The sequence below is a fragment of the Scyliorhinus canicula genome, chromosome 6, assembly GCF_902713615.1.
Source record: "Scyliorhinus canicula chromosome 6, sScyCan1.1, whole genome shotgun sequence".
Lineage (NCBI taxonomy): Eukaryota > Metazoa > Chordata > Chondrichthyes > Carcharhiniformes > Scyliorhinidae > Scyliorhinus > Scyliorhinus canicula.
The window spans coordinates 1,560,573-1,581,807 of NC_052151.1; the positions used below are offsets into that span (position 1 = coordinate 1,560,573).

General features: G+C 51.6%; 1 protein-coding gene across 1 annotated transcript in view; it reads right to left on the reverse strand.

Annotated features, from left to right (window-relative positions):
* Positions 1-7,212: 7,212 nt before the first annotated feature.
* Positions 7,213-21,235, reverse strand: part of klhdc3 (kelch domain containing 3) — a 225,802-nt gene continuing 211,779 nt past the window's right edge. The window contains exon 12 of the mRNA XM_038798866.1: positions 7,213-8,922. Coding sequence (XP_038654794.1) covers positions 8,783-8,922 — 140 coding nt within the window. The 3' untranslated portion in view covers positions 7,213-8,782. The remainder of the gene's footprint in view (positions 8,923-21,235) is intronic.

Genomic DNA, 21,235 nt, shown 5'->3' on the forward strand with positions numbered 1-21,235 from the left:
TCCAGCCCGGCAGCCCACAGTCACTCCTCTCTGTGTCCTCCCTCCTCCCCCAACCCACCCCAGCCGGCCTGTGTCCAGCCCGGCAGCCCACAGTCACTCCTCTCTGTGTCCCCACTCCTCCCCCAACCCACCCCAGCCGGCCTGTGTCCAGCCCGGCAGCCCACAGTCACTCCTCTCTGTGTCCTCCCTCCTCCCCCAACCCACCCCAGCCGGCCTGTGTCCAGCCCGGCAGCCCACAGTCACTCCTCTCTGTGTCCTCCCTCCTCTCCCAACCCACCCCAGCCAGCCTGTGTCCAGCCCGGCAGCCCACAGTCACTCCTCTCTGTGTCCTCCCTCCTCCCTCAGCCCACCCCAGCCGGCCTGTGTCCAGCCCGGCAGCCCACAGTCACTCCTCTCTGTGTCCTCCCTCCTCTCTCAGCCACCCCAGCCGGCCTGTGTCCAGCCCGGCAGCCCACAGTCACTCCTCTCTGTGTCCTCCCTCCTCTCCCAACCCACCCCAGCCGGCCTGTGTCCAGCCCAGCAGCCCACAGTCACTCCTCTCTGTGTCCTCCCTCCTCCCCCAACCCACCCCAGCCGGCCTGTGTCCAGCCCGGCAGCCCACAGTCACTCCTCTCTGTGTCCTCCCTCCTCTCTCAACCCACCCCAGCCGGCCTGTGTCCAGCCCGGCAGCCCACAGTCACTCCTCTCTGTGTCCTCCCTCCTCTCTCAGCCCACCCCAGCCGGCCTGTGTCCAGCCCGGCAGCCCACAGTCACTCCTCTCTGTGTCCTCCCTCCTCCCCCAACCCACCCCAGCCGGCCTGTGTCCAGCCCGGCAGCCCACAGTAGGCAGATAATCGCAGAGGCCCTGGAGAATACTGGGCCCATTAATGATAAGCAAACAGTGTTTCCTGTACGTGTGTTTCGGAATGCATTGACGTGCTGTCAATTGTGATTTGGTGTCAAATCGGCGCCCGCAGCGTTTTTGGGGTCGGAACCAATTCTCCGCCTAATCGTGTTTCCCAATTTCGTCAGCCACCAGAGAATCCCGCTGAAAGTGTCTACATCAGGGCTATGTGCCCAGGAAGACGTGGGGGATGCCGATAGCGATAATTTGTCGACTGAATTGGCTTTTCGGCACTCATCGCTGTAGAAAATGGCAGAGGCAGCTTTTATGTCTCCGGCCACTCCATTCACGGCCGGGAAGCCCACCGGCATCGTGGCCATGGAATTTGTGAATCAAAGGCAGGTTGTGTTGGGTGACCTTGATATGTCAATGGACAAGGCCCTGGCTCCCATGTGGTTGGCATTGGAAAAGACCAACGAGATGGGAAATGTGCATGGCATTGCGATACAAGACGTGGAAGTGTCTTGTTTGAGGAACAATTAGTCCCACTATTTTAGATATGTTTAATGATTTGTGCCGGGTTCATTACCCATTACACCCGCAAAGGCCTCTAATACCCTACCCCTGAAGGACAAGGACCCTGTAGAATGTGCCTGTAGTCTCCACTCCTATTTGCTTTGACAATAGAACCGCTTGCCATAGCCTTGAGGCCTTGCAGTGAGATAAATCGGGGGGTGGGGGTGGAGCATAGGGTGTCCTTGTACACAGATGATCTGATTCTGTATATTACAGATCCAGTATTCACTGAAGTGTTTTGGCTCCTTCGCTGGGTAGAAGTTGGATTTGGCGAATAGCGAATGTTTTCCAGTTAACCCCCCCACCCCAAGGGCAGCCAAGCTGGGGATGTTACCTTTTACTCTGGCCAGATCAAAGTTTCATTATCTGGGCGGCCCACGATTGGGCCTCGCTCCATAAATTAAATTATGCTAATGGACTGGACCAGTTCATTCCCTTATTTCCCATTTCTTTCATTTTTGCCGTTGATCGGTGGGTGATAAATGGACATGCTTCTTAACAACCCGTTCTGTGTGGGCGTCTGTACCCACCCCTAACCTCAACATCCGTGCTGCCCTACCTTGGTCAATAATGATGCAAGGGTCTTACCCAGTTCCTCTGGCTCCACACATACCTTCTCTCCTCTGTCCTCGAATGGGCCTACACTTTCCCCAGCTACCCTCTTGCTCCTTATCTATGATTAGAAGGCCCTGGGATTTTCCTTGACCCTGCTTGCCAATATTTCATGGCCTCTATTAGAACTCCTAACTCCCTGTTTGAGTGTTTCTCCTTTCTCAGAAATTGCCGCGATCTTGCGTCTGCTTCTTTTTTCCCTCTTAGCTCGTCTCCCAATTTCCCGTCATCAATGGTTCCCTAATCCTGCCACTTCTCTCCTTCACTTTCACAGGGATATGCCTGCCCTGCACTCCAATAATAATAATAATCTCTTATTGTCACGAGTAGGCTCCAATGAAGTTACTGTGAAAAGCCCCTAGTCGCCACATTCCGGCGCCTGTCCAGGGAGGCCGGTACGAGAATTGAAACCGCACTGCCGTCATTGTTCTGCATGACAAGCCAGCTGTTTAGCCCATTGCGCTAAACCAGCCCCTTAATCAACTGGTCTTTAAAAGATCCCACATATCAAATGTGGATTTACCTTCAAACAGCCTCTCCCAATCCACATTCTCCAGCTCTTGCCTTATCCATGAGTATTTGAAATCCTACGGAATTATGATCACTGTTCCCAAAATTGTTCCCTACTGAAACTTTGGTCACCTGGCCGGGCTCATTCCCCAATACCAGGTCCAGTAAAGCCCCCTCCCTGGTTTCCAAAAAGCCCTCTTGGGCACACCTAACAAATTACTCTCCATCCAAACCTCTGGCACGAAGGGGCTCCCAGTCAATATGGGGGAAATAAAAATCACCCACCACAACAACTCTGCTATTTTCACACCTTTGCAGAAGCTGAGTACATATCTGCTCCTCTGTACCTCGCTGGCTGTTGGGAACCACAACCCCAACATTGTGATTGCAGCTCTCCTATTGGTCAGCTCTACCCATAATGCCTCACTACAGGATTCCACCAAGACGTCCTCCTCATCACAGCTGTGATGTGTTCCCTCACCAGTAATGTAACTCCCTCACCCTTTCTGCCATCCCCTTTGTCTCGTCTAAAACAACGATATCCCGGAATGTTAAGCTGCCAGTCCTGTCCCTCCTTTAACCACGTCTATACAATAGCAATAATATCATAATTCCCCACATCATCTACCTGTCCTGTTAAACTTTGTGCTTGAAGCAAACCCATTCCAGACCTCCAGACTCACTGAGATCAGCGATCTCCCCCTGCCTGCTCTCTCTCTTTGCTATCGTGTCTTAGTCTCCCTCAGTCTCTACACGTGATGGCCTGCTGCTCCGATTTCCACCCCCGCCATACAAGTTTAAACCCTCCTGAACCACATTAGCAAACCTCCCGGCCACGATATTGGTGCCACTCCAGTTTAGGTGTAACCCGTCCTGCTTGTACAGATCCCACCTTCCTGGAAGACATCCCAATGATCCACATATCTGAAGCTCTCCCCGCTACACCAGCTCTTTAGCCACATGTTCAACTGTACTATCTCTCCGTTCCTAGCCTCATTAGCACGTGGCACGGGGAGTGATCCCGGAATGACTACCCTCGAGGACTTGCTTTTTAGCTAACTACCGAACTCCCTGTAGTGTCTTTGCACGACCTTGCTGTTCCCCATCTCTGTACAGTAGAGCCAGCCATGGTGCCACTGCGCTGGCTACTACTGCTGCTACTGTCACCTATTGGGTCTTTCCCCTCATCAGTATCCAAAGGGGCATGCCAGTTAGAGAGGGGCACAGCCACAGGGGACTCCTCCACCCTGCCTAGCGGTCACCCATCTTTCTTCCTGTACCTTGGGTGTGACCACGTGTCTCTATAACTTCTAGCCATGGTGCTTTCCGCCATTTGGTTGTTTCTTAGTACCTCCAGCTGCTGCTCAAACCCTTCCATTCTTTCAGACACCAGGTGCGAGAAACATTTCCCGTAGATGTCATCGACAGGGATGTGGTCAGTATTTATGATTGCCCACATGTCGCAGGTGGAACACCAAGCCCCACCAACTAATTCTCACCAACTAATGATTAATTCTCTGTTAAATTACTTTAATGAATAGGAAGTACTCAGCAATCAGCTGCCTTCTTAAATCCACACTCAGCACTGAGTGTCCCTCGGAGGTCTCGTGCTCTCCTCAAGTACTGTCTCACTCTCTTCCCTCTCTTATTTTAGTTTGAGGTGGAAGCAGGAATGGACTCACTACAGCAATGCAATGTTTGGGGCGATTCTCCGATTGTGTGGCTTCGAGATTCTTTATTCTGTTCTTCCATAATAACTTGTATTAACTGATTCACATTATTGTTTATATACAAAAATCTTTAATAAAAATACTTTTTTCAAGAACGCAAGTAAACAGGAGAGAGAGTGTGCAGTCAGCAACAACACACAGAGAGAGGGAGCGAGTATCAGACAATGCTAGCACAGATCCCAGTGGGAATTCAGGACAATCCCTGGCACAAATCCCAGTTGGAATTCCGAACAATCCCAGCACAGATCCCAGTGGGAATTCCGGACTATCCCAGCACAGATTCCTGTGGGCATTCCGGACAATCCCAGCACAGATCCCAGTGGGATCTCCGGACAATCCAAGCACAGATCCCAGTGGGAATTCTGGACAATCCCAGTACAGATCCGAGTGAATTTTCTGGACAATCACAGCACAGATCCCAGTGGGAATTCTGGACAATCCCAGCACAGACCCCAGTGGGAATTCCAGACAATCCCAGCACAGACCCCAGTGGGAATTCCGGACAATCCCAGCACAGATCCCAGTTGGAATTCTGGACAATCCCAGCACAGATCCCAGTGGGGTTTCTGCACAATCCCAGCACAGATCTCAGTGGGAATTCCGGATAATCCCAGCACAGATACCAGTGGGAATTCTGGACAATCCCAGCACAGATCCCAGTGGGATTTCGGGACAATCCCAGCACAGATCCTAGTGGGGTTTCTGGACAATCTCAGCACAGATCCCAGTTGGAATTCCAGACAATCTCAGCACAGACCCCAGTGGGGTTTCTGCACAATCCCAGCACAGATCCCAGTGAGATTGGCAGACAATCCCAGCACAGATCCCAGTGGGAATTCCAGACAATCCCAGCACAGATCCCAGTGGGGTTTCTGGACAATGCCAGCACAGATCCCAATGGGAATTCCGGACAATCCCAGAACAGAACCAAGTGGGGTTTCCGGACAATCACAGCACAGATCCCAGTGGGATTGGCAGACAATTCCAGCACAGATCCCAGTGGGAATTCTGGACAATCCCAGCACAGATCCCAGTGGAGTTTCTGGATAATCCCAGCACAGATCTCAGTGGGAATTCCAGACAATCCCAGCACAGATCGCAGTGGGAATTCCAGACAATCCGAGCACAGATCCCAGTGGGAATTGGGGACAAACCCAGCATCGATCCCAGTGGCGTTTCTGGACAATCCCAGCACAGATCCCAGTGGGATTGGCAGACAATCCCAGCACAGATCCCAGTCGGAATTCGGGATAATCGCAGCACAGATCCCAGTGGGAATTCGGGACAATCCCGGCACAGATCCCAGTGGGGTTTCTGGACAATGCCAGCACAGATCCCAGTGGGAATTTTGGATAATCCCAGCACAGATCCCAGTGGGAATTCTGGATAATCCCAGCACAGATCCCAGTGGGAATTCTGGACAATCACAGCACAGATCCCAGTGGGAATTCTGGACAATCCCAGCACAGACCCCAGTGGGAATTCCAGACAATCCCAGCACAGACCCCAGTGGGAATTCCGGACAATCCCAGCACAGATCCCAGTTGGAATTCTGGACAATCCCAGCACAGATCCCAGTGGGGTTTCTGCACAATCCCAGCACAGATCTCAGTGGGAATTCCGGATAATCCCAGCACAGATACCAGTGGGAATTCTGGACAATCCCAGCACAGATCCCAGTGGGATTTCGGGACAATCCCAGCACAGATCCTAGTGGGGTTTCTGGACAATCTCAGCACAGATCCCAGTTGGAATTCCAGACAATCCCAGCACAGACCCCAGTGGGGTTTCTGCACAATCCCAGCACAGATCCCAGTGAGATTGGCAGACAATCCCAGCACAGATCCCAGTGGGAATTCCAGACAATCCCAGCACAGATCCCAGTGGGGTTTCTGGACAATGCCAGCACAGATCCCAATGGGAATTCCGGACAATCCCAGAACAGAACCAAGTGGGGTTTCCGGACAATCACAGCACAGATCCCAGTGGGATTGGCAGACAATTCCAGCACAGATCCCAGTGGGAATTCTGGACAATCCCAGCACAGATCCCAGTGGAGTTTCTGGATAATCCCAGCACAGATCTCAGTGGGAATTCCAGACAATCCCAGCACAGATCGCAGTGGGAATTCCAGACAATCCGAGCACAGATCCCAGTGGGAATTGGGGACAAACCCAGCATCGATCCCAGTGGGGTTTCTGGACAATCCCAGCACAGATCCCAGTGGGATTGGCAGACAATCCCAGCACAGATCCCAGTCGGAATTCGGGATAATCGCAGCACAGATCCCAGTGGGAATTCGGGACAATCCCGGCACAGATCCCAGTGGGGTTTCTGGACAATGCCAGCACAGATCCCAGTGGGAATTTTGGATAATCCCAGCACAGATCCCAGTGGGAATTCTGGATAATCCCAGCACAGATCCCAGTGGGAATTCTGGACAATCCCAACACAGATCCCAGTGGGGTTTCTGGACAATCCCAGCACAGATCCCAGTGGGAATTCCGGACAATCCCAGCACAGATCCCAGTGGGAATTCCGGATAAACCCAGCACAGATCCCAGTGGGAATTCCGGACAATCCCAGCATAGATCCCAGTGGGAATTCTGGATAATCCCAGCACAGATCCCAGTAGGGTTTCTGGACAACCCCAGCACAGATCCCAGTGGGAATTCCGGAAAATCCCAGCACAGATCTCAGTGGGAATTCCGGACAATCCCAGCACAGATCCCAGTGGGGTTTCTGGACAATCCCAGCACAGATCCCAGTGGGAATTCCAGACAATCCCAGCACAGATCCCAGTGGGAATTCTGGACAATCCCAGCACAGATCCCAGTGGGAATTCTGGACAATCCCAGCACAGATCCCAGTGGGGTTTCTGGATAATCCCAGCACAGATCTCAGTGGGAATTCCAGACAATCCCAGAACAGATCGCAGTGGGAATTCAGGACAATCGCAGCACAGAACTCAGTGGGAATTCCGGACAATCCCAGAACAGATCCCAGTGGGAATTGGGGACAACCCCAGCATCGATCCCAGTGGGATTGGCAGACAATCCCAGCACAGATCCCAGTGGGATTGGCAGACAATCCCAGCACAGATCCCAGTCGGAATTCGGGATAATCGCAGCACAGATCCCAGTGGGAATTCGGGGCAATCCCGGCACAGATCCCAGTGGGGTTTCTGGACAATGCCAGCACAGATCCCAGTGGGAATTCTGGACAATCCCAGCACAGATACCAGTGGGAATTCCAGACAATCTCAGCACAGATCTCAGTGGGAATTCCGGTCAATCCCAGAACTGATCCCTGTGGGGATTCCAGACAATCCCAGCTCAGATCCCAGTGGGAATTCCGGATAAACCCAGCACAGATCCCAGTGGGAATTCCGGACAATCCCAGCATAGATCCCAGTGGGAATTCTGGATAATCCCAGCACAGATCCCAGTGGGGTTTCTGGACAACCCCAGCACAGATCCCAGTGGGAGTTCCGGACAATCCCAGCACAGATCTCAGTGGGAATTCCGGACAATCCCAGCACAGATCCCAGTGGGATTGGCAGAAAATCCTAGCAAAGATCCCAGTGGGGTTTCTGGACAATCCCAGCACAGATCCCAGTGGGAATTCCGGACAATCCCAGCACAGATCCCAGTGGGAATTCTGGACAATCACAGCACAGATCCCAGTGGAATTCCAGACAATCCCAGCACAGATCCCAGTGGGAATTCTGGACAATCCCAGCACAGATCCCTGTTGGATTTCTGGACAATCCCAGCACAGATCCCAGTGGGGTTTCTGGACAATCCCAGCACAGATCCCAGTTGGAATTCTGGACAAACCCAGCACAGATCCCAGTGGGAATTCCAGACAAACCAAGCACAGATCCCAGTGGGGATTCCAGACAATCCCAGCACAGATCCCAGTGGGAATTCCGGACAATCCCAGCACAGATCCGAGTGGGAATTCTGGACAATCCCAGCACAGATCCCAGTTGGAATTCTGGACAATCCCAGTACAGATCCCAGTTGGAGTTCCAGACAATCCCTGCACAGATCCCAGTGGGAAATCCAGACAATCCCAGCACAGATCCCAGTGGGAATTCCAGACAATCCCAGCACAGATCCCAGTGGGGTTTCTATACAATCCCAGCACAGATCCCAGTGGGATTTCTGGACAATCCCAGCACAGATCCCAGTGGGGTTTTTGGACAATCCCAGCACAGATCCAAGTTGGAATTCCGGACAATCCCAGCACAGATCCCAGTGGTATTTCTGGACAATCCCAGCACAGATCCCAGTGGGGTTTCTGGACAATCCGGGTACAGGTCCCAGTGGGATTGGCAGACAACCCCAGCACAGATCCCAGTGGGAATTCCAGACAATCCCAGCACAGATCCCAGTGGGAATTCCAGACAATCCCAGCACAGATCCCAGTGGGAATTCCAGACAATCCCAGCACAGATCCCAGTGGGAATTCCAGACAATCCCAGCACAGATCCCAGTGGGAATTTCGGACAATCCCAGCACAGTTCTCAGTGGGATTTTTTGCCAGGTAGATTGCGGCGATCTTTGGTTGCATTGCGTTTTCTCCTACTGGCGAGGAATCTCTCCACTTTTCCACGTTTCTTCAGATCCAGGTATTTCTCCGTCAACTCCAGCTTCCGCTGATCAGCTGTGAACCAGAAGAAACATGGAGTTTGCTTATAGGCACAGTTCACATTGTGAAATAAATAAACTGCTGAATTTACCAACGAGACAAGAGTCAGTGTGTGTGGGACCTGTACCCCAGTGAGAGTCAGTGTGTGTGGAACTGTATCCCAGTGAGAGTCAGTGTGTGTGGAACTGTATCCCAGTGAGAGTCAGTGTGTGTGGAACTGTACCCCAGTGAGAGTCAGTGTGTGTGGAACTGTATCCCAGTGAGAGTCAGTGTGTGTGGAACTGTATCCCAGTGAGAGTCAGTGTGTGTGGAACTGTACCCCAGTGAGAGTCAGTGTGTGTGGAACTGTATCCCAGTGAGAGTCAGTGTGTGTGGAACTGTATCCCAGTGAGAGTCAGTGTGTGTGGAACTGTATCCCAGTGAGAGTCAGTGTGTGTGGAACTGTATCCCAGTGAGAGTCAGTGTGTGTGGAACTGTATCCCAGTGAGAGTCAGTGTGTGTGGAACTGTATCCCAGTGAGAGTCAGTGTGTGTGGAACTGTATCCCAGTGAGAGTCAGTGTGTGTGGAACTGTATCCCAGTGAGAGTCAGTGTGTGTGGAACTGTATCCCAGTGAGAGTCAGTGTGTGTGGAACCCGTATCCCAGTGAGAGTCAGTGTGTGTGGAACTGTATCCCAGTGAGAGTCAGTGTGTGTGGAACCCGTACCCCAGTGAGAGTCAGTGTGTGTGGAACCCGTACCCCAGTGAGAGTCAGTGTGTGTGGAACTGTATCCCAGTGAGAGTCAGTGTGTGTGGAACTGTATCCCAGTGAGAGTCAGTGTGTGTGGAACCTGTACCCCAGTGAGAGTCAGTGTGTGTGGAACTGTATCCCAGTGAGAGTCAGTGTGTGTGGAACTGTATCCCAGTGAGAGTCAGTGTGTGTGGGACCCGTACCCCAGTGAGAGTCAGTGTGTGTGGAACTGTATCCCAGTGAGAGTCAGTGTGTGTGGGACCTGTACCCCAGTGAGAGTCAGTGTGTGTGGAACTGTATCCCAGTGAGAGTCAGTGTGTGTGGAACTGTATCCCAGTGAGAGTCAGTGTGTGTGGGACCCGTACCCCAGTGAGAGTCAGTGTGTGTGGAACTGTATCCCAGTGAGAGTCAGTGTGTGTGGGATCCGTACCCCAGTGAGAGTCAGTGTGTGTGGAACTGTATCCCAGTGAGAGTCAGTGTGTGTGGAACTGTATCCCAGTGAGAGTCAGTGTGTGTGGAACTGTATCCCAGTGAGAGTCAGTGTGTGTGGAACTGTACCCAGTGAGAGTCAGTGTGTGTGGAACCGTACCCCAGTGAGAGTCAGTGTGTGTGGAACCCGTACCCCAGTGAGAGTCAGTGTGTGTGGAACTGTACCCAGTGAGAGTCAGTGTGTGTGGAACCTGTACCCCAGTGAGAGTCAGTGTGTGTGGAACCTGTACCCCAGTGAGAGTCAGTGTGTGTGGGACCGTACCCCAGTGAGAGTCAGTGTGTGTGGAACCTGTATCCCAGTGAGAGTCAGTGTGTGTGGAACTGTATCCCAGTGAGAGTCAGTGTGTGTGGAACTGTATCCCAGTGAGAGTCAGTGTGTGTGGGGCCCAGTGAGAGTCAGTGTGTGTGGAACTGTATCCCAGTGAGAGTCAGTGTGTGTGGAACTGTATCCCAGTGAGAGTCAGTGTGTGTGGAACTGTATCCCAGTGAGAGTCAGTGTGTGTGGAACTGTATCCCAGTGAGAGTCAGTGTGTGTGGAACCTGTATCCCAGTGAGAGTCAGTGTGTGTGGAACTGTACCCAGTGAGAGTCAGTGTGTGTGGAACTGTACCCCAGTGAGAGTCAGTGTGTGTGGCACTGTATCCCAGTGAGAGTCAGTGTGTGTGGAACTGTACCCCAGTGAGAGTCAGTGTGTGTGGAACTGTATCCCAGTGAGAGTCAGTGTGTGTGGAACTGTATCCCAGTGAGAGTCAGTGTGTGTGGGACCCGTACCCCAGTGAGAGTCAGTGTGTGTGGAACCCGTACCCCAGTGAGAGTCAGTGTGTGTGGAACTGTATCCCAGTGAGAGTCAGTGTGTGGGAACTGTATCCCAGTGAGAGTCAGTGTGTGTGGAACCTGTATCCCAGTGAGAGTCAGTGTGTGTGGAACTGTATCCCAGTGAGAGTCAGTGTGTGTGGAACTGTATCCCAGTGAGAGTCAGTGTGTGTGGAACTGTATCCCAGTGAGAGTCAGTGTGTGTGGACCTGTACCCCAGTGAGAGTCAGTGTGTGTGGAACTGTATCCCAGTGAGAGTCAGTGTGTGTGGAACTGTATCCCAGTGAGAGTCAGTGTGTGTGGAACTGTATCCCAGTGAGAGTCAGTGTGTGTGGAACTGTATCCCAGTGAGAGTCAGTGTGTGTGGAACTGTATCCCAGTGAGAGTCAGTGTGTGTGGAACCTGTATCCCAGTGAGAGTCAGTGTGTGTGGAACTGTATCCCAGTGAGAGTCAGTGTGTGTGGAACTGTACCCCAGTGAGAGTCAGTGTGTGTGGAACTGTATCCCAGTGAGAGTCAGTGTGTGTGGAACTGTACCCCAGTGAGAGTCAGTGTGTGTGGAACTGTATCCCAGTGAGAGTCAGTGTGTGTGGAACTGTATCCCAGTGAGAGTCAGTGTGTGTGGAACCTGTACCCAGTGAGAGTCAGTGTGTGTGGAACTGTATCCCAGTGAGAGTCAGTGTGTGTGGAACTGTATCCCAGTGAGAGTCAGTGTGTGTGGAACTGTATCCCAGTGAGAGTCAGTGTGTGTGGAACTGTATCCCAGTGAGAGTCAGTGTGTGTGGAACTGTATCCCAGTGAGAGTCAGTGTGTGTGGACCTGTATCCCCAGTGAGAGTCAGTGTGTGTGGAACCGTACCCCAGTGAGAGTCAGTGTGTGTGGAACTGTATCCCAGTGAGAGTCAGTGTGTGTGGAACTGTATCCCAGTGAGAGTCAGTGTGTGTGGAACTGTATCCCAGTGAGAGTCAGTGTGTGTGGAACTGTACCCCAGTGAGAGTCAGTGTGTGTGGAACCTGTACCCAGTGAGAGTCAGTGTGTGTGGAACTGTATCCCAGTGAGAGTCAGTGTGTGTGGAACCGTACCCCAGTGAGAGTCAGTGTGTGTGGAACTGTATCCCAGTGAGAGTCAGTGTGTGTGGAACTGTATCCCAGTGAGAGTCAGTGTGTGTGGAACCTGTACCCCAGTGAGAGTCAGTGTGTGTGGAACTGTATCCCAGTGAGAGTCAGTGTGTGTGGAACTGTATCCCAGTGAGAGTCAGTGTGTGTGGAACTGTACCCCAGTGAGAGTCAGTGTGTGTGGAACTGTATCCCAGTGAGAGTCAGTGTGTGTGGAACTGTACCCAGTGAGAGTCAGTGTGTGTGGAACTGTATCCCAGTGAGAGTCAGTGTGTGTGGAACTGTATCCCAGTGAGAGTCAGTGTGTGTGGAACTGTACCCCAGTGAGAGTCAGTGTGTGTGGAACTGTATCCCAGTGAGAGTCAGTGTGTGTGGAACTGTATCCCAGTGAGAGTCAGTGTGTGTGGAACTGTATCCCAGTGAGAGTCAGTGTGTGTGGAACTGTATCCCAGTGAGAGTCAGTGTGTGTGGAACTGTATCCCAGTGAGAGTCAGTGTGTGTGGAACTGTATCCCAGTGAGAGTCAGTGTGTGTGGAACTGTATCCCAGTGAGAGTCAGTGTGTGTGGAACTGTACCCCAGTGAGAGTCAGTGTGTGTGGAACTGTACCCCAGTGAGAGTCAGTGTGTGTGGAACTGTATCCCAGTGAGAGTCAGTGTGTGTGGAACTGTACCCCAGTGAGAGTCAGTGTGTGTGGAACCTGTACCCCAGTGAGAGTCAGTGTGTGTGGAACCTGTACCCCAGTGAGAGTCAGTGTGTGTGGAACTGTACCCCAGTGAGAGTCAGTGTGTGTGGAACTGTATCCCAGTGAGAGTCAGTGTGTGTGGACCTGTATCCCAGTGAGAGTCAGTGTGTGTGGAACTGTATCCCAGTGAGAGTCAGTGTGTGTGGAACTGTATCCCAGTGAGAGTCAGTGTGTGTGGAACTGTATCCCAGTGAGAGTCAGTGTGTGTGGAACTGTATCCCAGTGAGAGTCAGTGTGTGTGGAACTGTATCCCAGTGAGAGTCAGTGTGTGTGGAACTGTATCCCAGTGAGAGTCAGTGTGTGTGGAACTGTACCCAGTGAGAGTCAGTGTGTGTGGAACTGTACCCCAGTGAGAGTCAGTGTGTGTGGAACTGTATCCCAGTGAGAGTCAGTGTGTGTGGAACTGTATCCCAGTGAGAGTCAGTGTGTGTGGAACTGTATCCCAGTGAGAGTCAGTGTGTGTGGAACTGTATCCCAGTGAGAGTCAGTGTGTGTGGAACTGTATCCCAGTGAGAGTCAGTGTGTGTGGAACTGTATCCCAGTGAGAGTCAGTGTGTGTGGAACTGTATCCCAGTGAGAGTCAGTGTGTGTGGAACTGTATCCCAGTGAGAGTCAGTGTGTGTGGAACTGTATCCCAGTGAGAGTCAGTGTGTGTGGAACTGTATCCCAGTGAGAGTCAGTGTGTGTGGAACTGTATCCCAGTGAGAGTCAGTGTGTGTGGAACTGTATCCCAGTGAGAGTCAGTGTGTGTGGAACTGTATCCCAGTGAGAGTCAGTGTGTGTGGAACTGTATCCCAGTGAGAGTCAGTGTGTGTGGAACTGTATCCCAGTGAGAGTCAGTGTGTGGAACTGTATCCCAGTGAGAGTCAGTGTGTGTGGAACTGTATCCCAGTGAGAGTCAGTGTGTGTGGAACTGTATCCCAGTGAGAGTCAGTGTGTGTGGAACTGTATCCCAGTGAGAGTCAGTGTGTGTGGAACTGTATCCCAGTGAGAGTCAGTGTGTGTGGAACTGTATCCCAGTGAGAGTCAGTGTGTGTGGAACTGTATCCCAGTGAGAGTCAGTGTGTGTGGAACTGTATCCCAGTGAGAGTCAGTGTGTGTGGAACTGTATCCCAGTGAGAGTCAGTGTGTGTGGAACTGTATCCCAGTGAGAGTCAGTGTGTGTGGAACTGTATCCCAGTGAGAGTCAGTGTGTGTGGAACTGTATCCCAGTGAGAGTCAGTGTGTGTGGAACTGTATCCCAGTGAGAGTCAGTGTGTGTGGAACTGTATCCCAGTGAGAGTCAGTGTGTGTGGAACTGTATCCCAGTGAGAGTCAGTGTGTGTGGAACTGTATCCCAGTGAGAGTCAGTGTGTGTGGAACTGTATCCCAGTGAGAGTCAGTGTGTGTGGAACTGTATCCCAGTGAGAGTCAGTGTGTGTGGAACTGTACCCCAGTGAGAGTCAGTGTGTGTGGAACTGTATCCCAGTGAGAGTCAGTGTGTGTGGAACTGTATCCCAGTGAGAGTCAGTGTGTGTGGAACCTGTATCCCAGTGAGAGTCAGTGTGTGTGGAACTGTATCCCAGTGAGAGTCAGTGTGTGTGGAACTGTATCCCAGTGAGAGTCAGTGTGTGTGGAACTGTATCCCAGTGAGAGTCAGTGTGTGTGGAACTGTATCCCAGTGAGAGTCAGTGTGTGTGGAACTGTATCCCAGTGAGAGTCAGTGTGTGTGGAACTGTATCCCAGTGAGAGTCAGTGTGTGTGGAACTGTATCCCAGTGAGAGTCAGTGTGTGTGGAACTGTACCCCAGTGAGAGTCAGTGTGTGTGGAACTGTATCCCAGTGAGAGTCAGTGTGTGTGGAACTGTATCCCAGTGAGAGTCAGTGTGTGTGGAACTGTATCCCAGTGAGAGTCAGTGTGTGTGGAACTGTATCCCCAGTGAGAGTCAGTGTGTGTGGAACTGTATCCCAGTGAGAGTCAGTGTGTGTGGAACTGTATCCCAGTGAGAGTCAGTGTGTGTGGAACTGTATCCCAGTGAGAGTCAGTGTGTGCGGAACCCGCATCCCAGTGAGAGTCAGTGTGTGTGGAACTGTATCCCAGTGAGAGTCAGTGTGTGTGGAACTGTATCCCAGTGAGAGTCAGTGTGTGTGGAACTGTATCCCAGTGAGAGTCAGTGTGTGTGGAACTGTATCCCCAGTGAGAGTCAGTGTGTGTGGAACTGTATCCCAGTGAGAGTCAGTGTGTGTGGAACTGTATCCCAGTGAGAGTCAGTGTGTGTGGAACTGTATCCCCAGTGAGAGTCAGTGTGTGTGGAACTGTATCCCAGTGAGAGTCAGTGTGTGTGGAACTGTATCCCAGTGAGAGTCAGTGTGTGTGGAACTGTATCCCAGTGAGAGTCAGTGTGTGTGGAACTGTATCCCAGTGAGAGTCAGTGTGTGTGGAACTGTATCCCAGTGAGAGTCAGTGTGTGTGGAACTGTATCCCAGTGAGAGTCAGTGTGTGTGGAACTGTATCCCAGTGAGAGTCAGTGTGTGTGGAACTGTACCCCAGTGAGAGTCAGTGTGTGTGGAACTGTATCCCAGTGAGAGTCAGTGTGTGTGGAACTGTATCCCAGTGAGAGTCAGTGTGTGTGGAACTGTATCCCAGTGAGAGTCAGTGTGTGTGGAACTGTATCCCAGTGAGAGTCAGTGTGTGTGGAACTGTAACCCAGTGAGAGTCAGTGTGTGTGGAACTGTATCCCAGTGAGAGTCAGTGTGTGTGGAACTGTATCCCAGTGAGAGTCAGTGTGTGTGGAACTGTATCCCAGTGAGAGTCAGTGTGTGTGGAACTGTATCCCAGTGAGAGTCAGTGTGTGTGGAACTGTATCCCAGTGAGAGTCAGTGTGTGTGGAACTGTACCCAGTGAGAGTCAGTGTGTGTGGAACTGTATCCCAGTGAGAGTCAGTGTGTGTGGAACTGTATCCCAGTGAGAGTCAGTGTGTGTGGAACTGTACCCCAGTGAGAGTCAGTGTGTGTGGAACTGTATCCCAGTGAGAGTCAGTGTGTGTGGAACTGTATCCCAGTGAGAGTCAGTGTGTGTGGAACTGTATCCCAGTGAGAGTCAGTGTGTGTGGAACTGTATCCCAGTGAGAGTCAGTGTGTGTGGAACTGTATCCCAGTGAGAGTCAGTGTGTGTGGAACCCATACCCCAGTGAGAGTCAGTGTGTGTGGAACTGTACCCCAGTGAGAGTCAGTGTGTGTGGAACCTGTACCCCAGTGAGAGTCAGTGTGTGTGGAACTGTATCCCAGTGAGAGTCAGTGTGTGTGGAACTGTATCCCAGTGAGAGTCAGTGTGTGTGGAACTGTATCCCAGTGAGAGTCAGTGTGTGTGGAACTGTATCCCAGTGAGAGTCAGTGTGTGTGGAACTGTATCCCAGTGAGAGTCAGTGTGTGTGGAACTGTATCCCAGTGAGAGTCAGTGTGTGTGGAACTGTACCCCAGTGAGAGTCAGTGTGTGTGGAACTGTATCCCCAGTGAGAGTCAGTGTGTGTGGAACTGTACCCCAGTGAGAGTCAGTGTGTGTGGAACTGTACCCCAGTGAGAGTCAGTGTGTGTGGAACTGTATCCCAGTGAGAGTCAGTGTGTGTGGAACTGTATCCCAGTGAGAGTCAGTGTGTGTGGAACTGTATCCCAGTGAGAGTCAGTGTGTGTGGAACTGTATCCCAGTGAGAGTCAGTGTGTGTGGAACTGTATCCCAGTGAGAGTCAGTGTGTGTGGAACTGTATCCCAGTGAGAGTCAGTGTGTGTGGAACTGTATCCCAGTGAGAGTCAGTGTGTGTGGAACTGTATCCCAGTGAGAGTCAGTGTGTGTGGAACTGTATCCCAGTGAGAGTCAGTGTGTGTGGAACTGTATCCCAGTGAGAGTCAGTGTGTGTGGAACTGTATCCCCAGTGAGAGTCAGTGTGTGTGGAACTGTATCCCCAGTGAGAGTCAGTGTGTGTGGAACTGTATCCCCAGTGAGAGTCAGTGTGTGTGGAACTGTATCCCAGTGAGAGTCAGTGTGTGTGGAACTGTATCCCAGTGAGAGTCAGTGTGTGTGGAACTGTATCCCAGTGAGAGTCAGTGTGTGTGGAACTGTATCCCAGTGAGAGTCAGTGTGTGTGGAACTGTATCCCAGTGAGAGTCAGTGTGTGTGGAACTGTATCCCAGTGAGAGTCAGTGTGTGTGGGAACTGTATCCCAGTGAGAGTCAGTGTGTGTGGGACCCTGTACCCCAGTGAGAGTCAGTGTGTGTGGAACCGTATCCCCAGTGAGAGTCAGTGTGTGTGGAACTGTATCCCAGTGAGAGTCAGTGTGTGTGGAACTGTACCCCAGTGAGAGTCAGTGTGTGTGGAACTGTATCCCAGTGAGAGTCAGTGTGTGTGGAACTGTATCCCAGTGAGAGTCAGTGTGTGTGGAACTGTATCCCAGTGAGAGTCAGTGTGTGTGGAACTGTATCCCAGTGAGAGTCAGTGTGTGTGGAACTGTACCCCAGTGAGAGTCAGTGTGTGTGGAACTGTATCCCAGTGAGAGTCAGTGTGTGTGGAACTGTATCCCAGTGAGAGTCAGTGTGTGTGGAACTGTATCCCAGTGAGAGTCAGTGTGTGTGGAACTGTATCCCAGTGAGAGTCAGTGTGTGTGGAACTGTATCCCCAGTGAGAGTCAGTGTGTGTGGAACTGTATCCCAGTGAGAGTCAGTGTGTGTGGAACTGTACCCCAGTGAGAGTCAGTGTGTGTGGAACTGTATCCCAGTGAGAGTCAGTGTGTGTGGAACTGTATCCCAGTGAGAGTCAGTGTGTGTGGAACTGTATCCCAGTGAGAGTCAGTGTGTGTGGAACTGTATCCCAGTGAGAGTCAGTGTGTGTGGAACTGTATCCCAGTGAGAGTCAGTGTGTGTGGAACTGTACCCCAGTGAGAGTCAGTGTGTGTGGAACTGTATCCCAGTGAGAGTCAGTGTGTGTGGAACTGTATCCCAGTGAGAGTCAGTGTGTGTGGAACTGTACCCCAGTGAGAGTCAGTGTGTGTGGAACTGTATCCCAGTGAGAGTCAGTGTGTGTGGAACCTGTATCCCAGTGAGAGTCAGTGTGTGTGGAACTGTATCCCAGTGAGAGTCAGTGTGTGTGGAACTGTATCCCAGTGAGAGTCAGTGTGTGTGGGAACCTGTACCCCAGTGAGAGTCAGTGTGTGTGGAACTGTATCCCAGTGAGAGTCAGTGTGTGTGGAACTGTATCCCAGTGAGAGTCAGTGTGTGTGGAACTGTATCCCAGTGAGAGTCAGTGTGTGTGGAACTGTATCCCAGTGAGAGTCAGTGTGTGTGGAACTGTATCCCAGTGAGAGTCAGTGTGTGTGGAACTGTATCCCAGTGAGAGTCAGTGTGTGTGGAACTGTATCCCAGTGAGAGTCAGTGTGTGGGGGAACTGTATCCCAGTGAGAGTCAGTGTGTGTGGAACTGTATCCCAGTGAGAGTCAGTGTGTGTGGAACTGTATCCCCAGTGAGAGTCAGTGTGTGTGGAACTGTATCCCAGTGAGAGTCAGTGTGTGTGGAACTGTATCCCAGTGAGAGTCAGTGTGTGTGGAACTGTATCCCAGTGAGAGTCAGTGTGTGTGGAACTGTATCCCAGTGAGAGTCAGTGTGTGTGGAACTGTATCCCAGTGAGAGTCAGTGTGTGTGGAACTGTATCCCAGTGAGAGTCAGTGTGTGTGGAACTGTATCCCAGTGAGAGTCAGTGTGTGTGGAACTGTATCCCAGTGAGAGTCAGTGTGTGTGGAACTGTATCCCAGTGAGAGTCAGTGTGTGTGGAACTGTATCCCAGTGAGAGTCAGTGTGTGTGGAACTGTATCCCAGTGAGAGTCAGTGTGTGTGGAACTGTATCCCAGTGAGAGTCAGTGTGTGTGGAACTGTACCCCAGTGAGAGTCAGTGTGTGTGGAACTGTATCCCAGTGAGAGTCAGTGTGTGTGGAACTGTATCCCAGTGAGAGTCAGTGTGTGTGGAACTGTACCCCAGTGAGAGTCAGTGTGTGTGGAACTGTACCCAGTGAGAGTCAGTGTGTGTGGAACTGTATCCCAGTGAGAGTCAGTGTGTGTGGAACTGTATCCCAGTGAGAGTCAGTGTGTGTGGAACTGTATCCCAGTGAGAGTCAGTGTGTGTGGAACTGTATCCCAGTGAGAGTCAGTGTGTGTGGAACTGTACCCCAGTGAGAGTCAGTGTGTGTGGAACTGTATCCCAGTGAGAGTCAGTGTGTGTGGAACTGTATCCCAGTGAGAGTCAGTGTGTGTGGAACTGTATCCCAGTGAGAGTCAGTGTGTGTGGAACTGTATCCCAGTGAGAGTCAGTGTGTGTGGAACTGTATCCCAGTGAGAGTCAGTGTGTGTGGAACTGTATCCCAGTGAGAGTCAGTGTGTGTGGAACTGTATCCCAGTGAGAGTCAGTGTGTGTGGAACTGTATCCCAGTGAGAGTCAGTGTGTGTGGAACTGTATCCCAGTGAGAGTCAGTGTGTGTGGGAACTGTACCCCAGTGAGAGTCAGTGTGTGTGGGAACCTGTACCCCAGTGAGAGTCAGTGTGTGTGGAACTGTATCCCAGTGAGAGTCAGTGTGTGTGGAACTGTATCCCAGTGAGAGTCAGTGTGTGTGGAACTGTATCCCAGTGAGAGTCAGTGTGTGTGGAACCTGTACCCCAGTGAGAGTCAGTGTGTGTGGAACTGTATCCCAGTGAGAGTCAGTGTGTGTGGAACTGTATCCCAGTGAGAGTCAGTGTGTGTGGAACTGTATCCCAGTGAGAGTCAGTGTGTGTGGAACTGTATCCCAGTGAGAGTCAGTGTGTGTGGAACTGTATCCCAGTGAGAGTCAGTGTGTGTGGAACTGTATCCCAGTGAGAGTCAGTGTGTGTGGAACTGTACCCCAGTGAGAGTCAGTGTGTGTGGGACCGTACCCCAGTGAGAGTCAGTGTGTGTGGAACTGTATCCCAGTGAGAGTCAGTGTGTGTGGAACTGTATCCCAGTGAGAGTCAGTGTGTGTGGAACTGTATCCCAGTGAGAGTCAGTGGTGTGGAACTGTACTCCCAGTGAGAGTCAGTGTGTGTGGAACTGTATCCCAGTGAGAGTCAGTGTGTGTGGAACTGTATCCCAGTGAGAGTCAGTGTGTGTGGAACTGTATCCCAGTGAGAGTCAGTGTGTGTGGAACTGTATCCCAGTGAGAGTCAGTGTGTGTGGAACTGTATCCCCAGTGAGAGTCAGTGTGTGTGGAACTGTATCCCAGTGAGAGTCAGTGTGTGTGGGACCTGTATCCCAGTGAGAGTCAGTGTGTGTGGAACTGTACCCCAGTGAGAGTCAGTGTGTGTGGAACTGTACCCAGTGAGAGTCAGTGTGTTTGGAACCCGTATCCCAGTTAGGGTCAGTGTGTGTGGAACCGATCCAGTGAGTGCAGTGTGTGTGAATCCCTACCCCATATTGAGTCAGTGTGTGGGAGAGCACAGACATCAGCACATTTGCTGACTGCCGGCACACAGCGTGGTCACCCCCTCATCGCACAGACACACACCAGGATACAGATATCTCCTTCTACACTGTCCCCATCAAACACTCCCAGGACAGGTACAGCACGAGGTTAGATACAGAGTAAATCTCCCTCTACACTGTCCCCCATCAACACTCCCACAGGTACAGCACGGAGTTAAATACAGAGTAAAGCTCCTCTACACTGTCCCCATCAAACACTCCCGGGACGGTACAGCACGGGGTTAGATACAGAGTAAAATCTCCCTCTAACTGTCCCCATCAAACACTCCCAGGACAGGTACAGCACGGGTTAGATACAGAGTAAATCATCCTCTACACTGTCCCCATCAAACACTCCCAGGAGAGGTGCAGCACAGGGCTAGATAGAGTACAGCTCCCTCTACACTGCCCCCATCAAACACTCCCAGGACAGGTACAGCACGGGTTAGATACAGAGTAAAGCTCCCTCTACGCTGTCCCCATCAACACTCCCAGGACAGGTACAGCACGGGGTTAGATACAGAGTAAAGCTCCCTCTACACAGTCCCCCATCAAACACCTCCCAGGACTATAGCACGGGGTTAGATACAGAGTAAAGCTCCCTCTACACTGTCCCCATCAAACACTCCCAGGAGAGGTGCAGCACAGGCTAGATAGAGTAAAGCTCCCGCTCCACTGTCACCATTAAAGTCTTCAGTGTTGTAATAACCAGGGTCTGGACTTCTGATCTGGAGACACTGAGTTGAAATCCCAGCACAAAGCTGATTCAATTAACCCGATTGTCGGAAAAACCCATCTGGTTCACTAATGTCCTTTAGGGAAGGAAATTGCCGTCCTTACCCGGGTCTGGCCCACATGTGACTCCAGAGCCACAACAATGTGGCTGACTCTTTTTTTGAAATATTTTATTCAGGCATTTTCACACAAAATATCAGGAAACAAAACTCAAA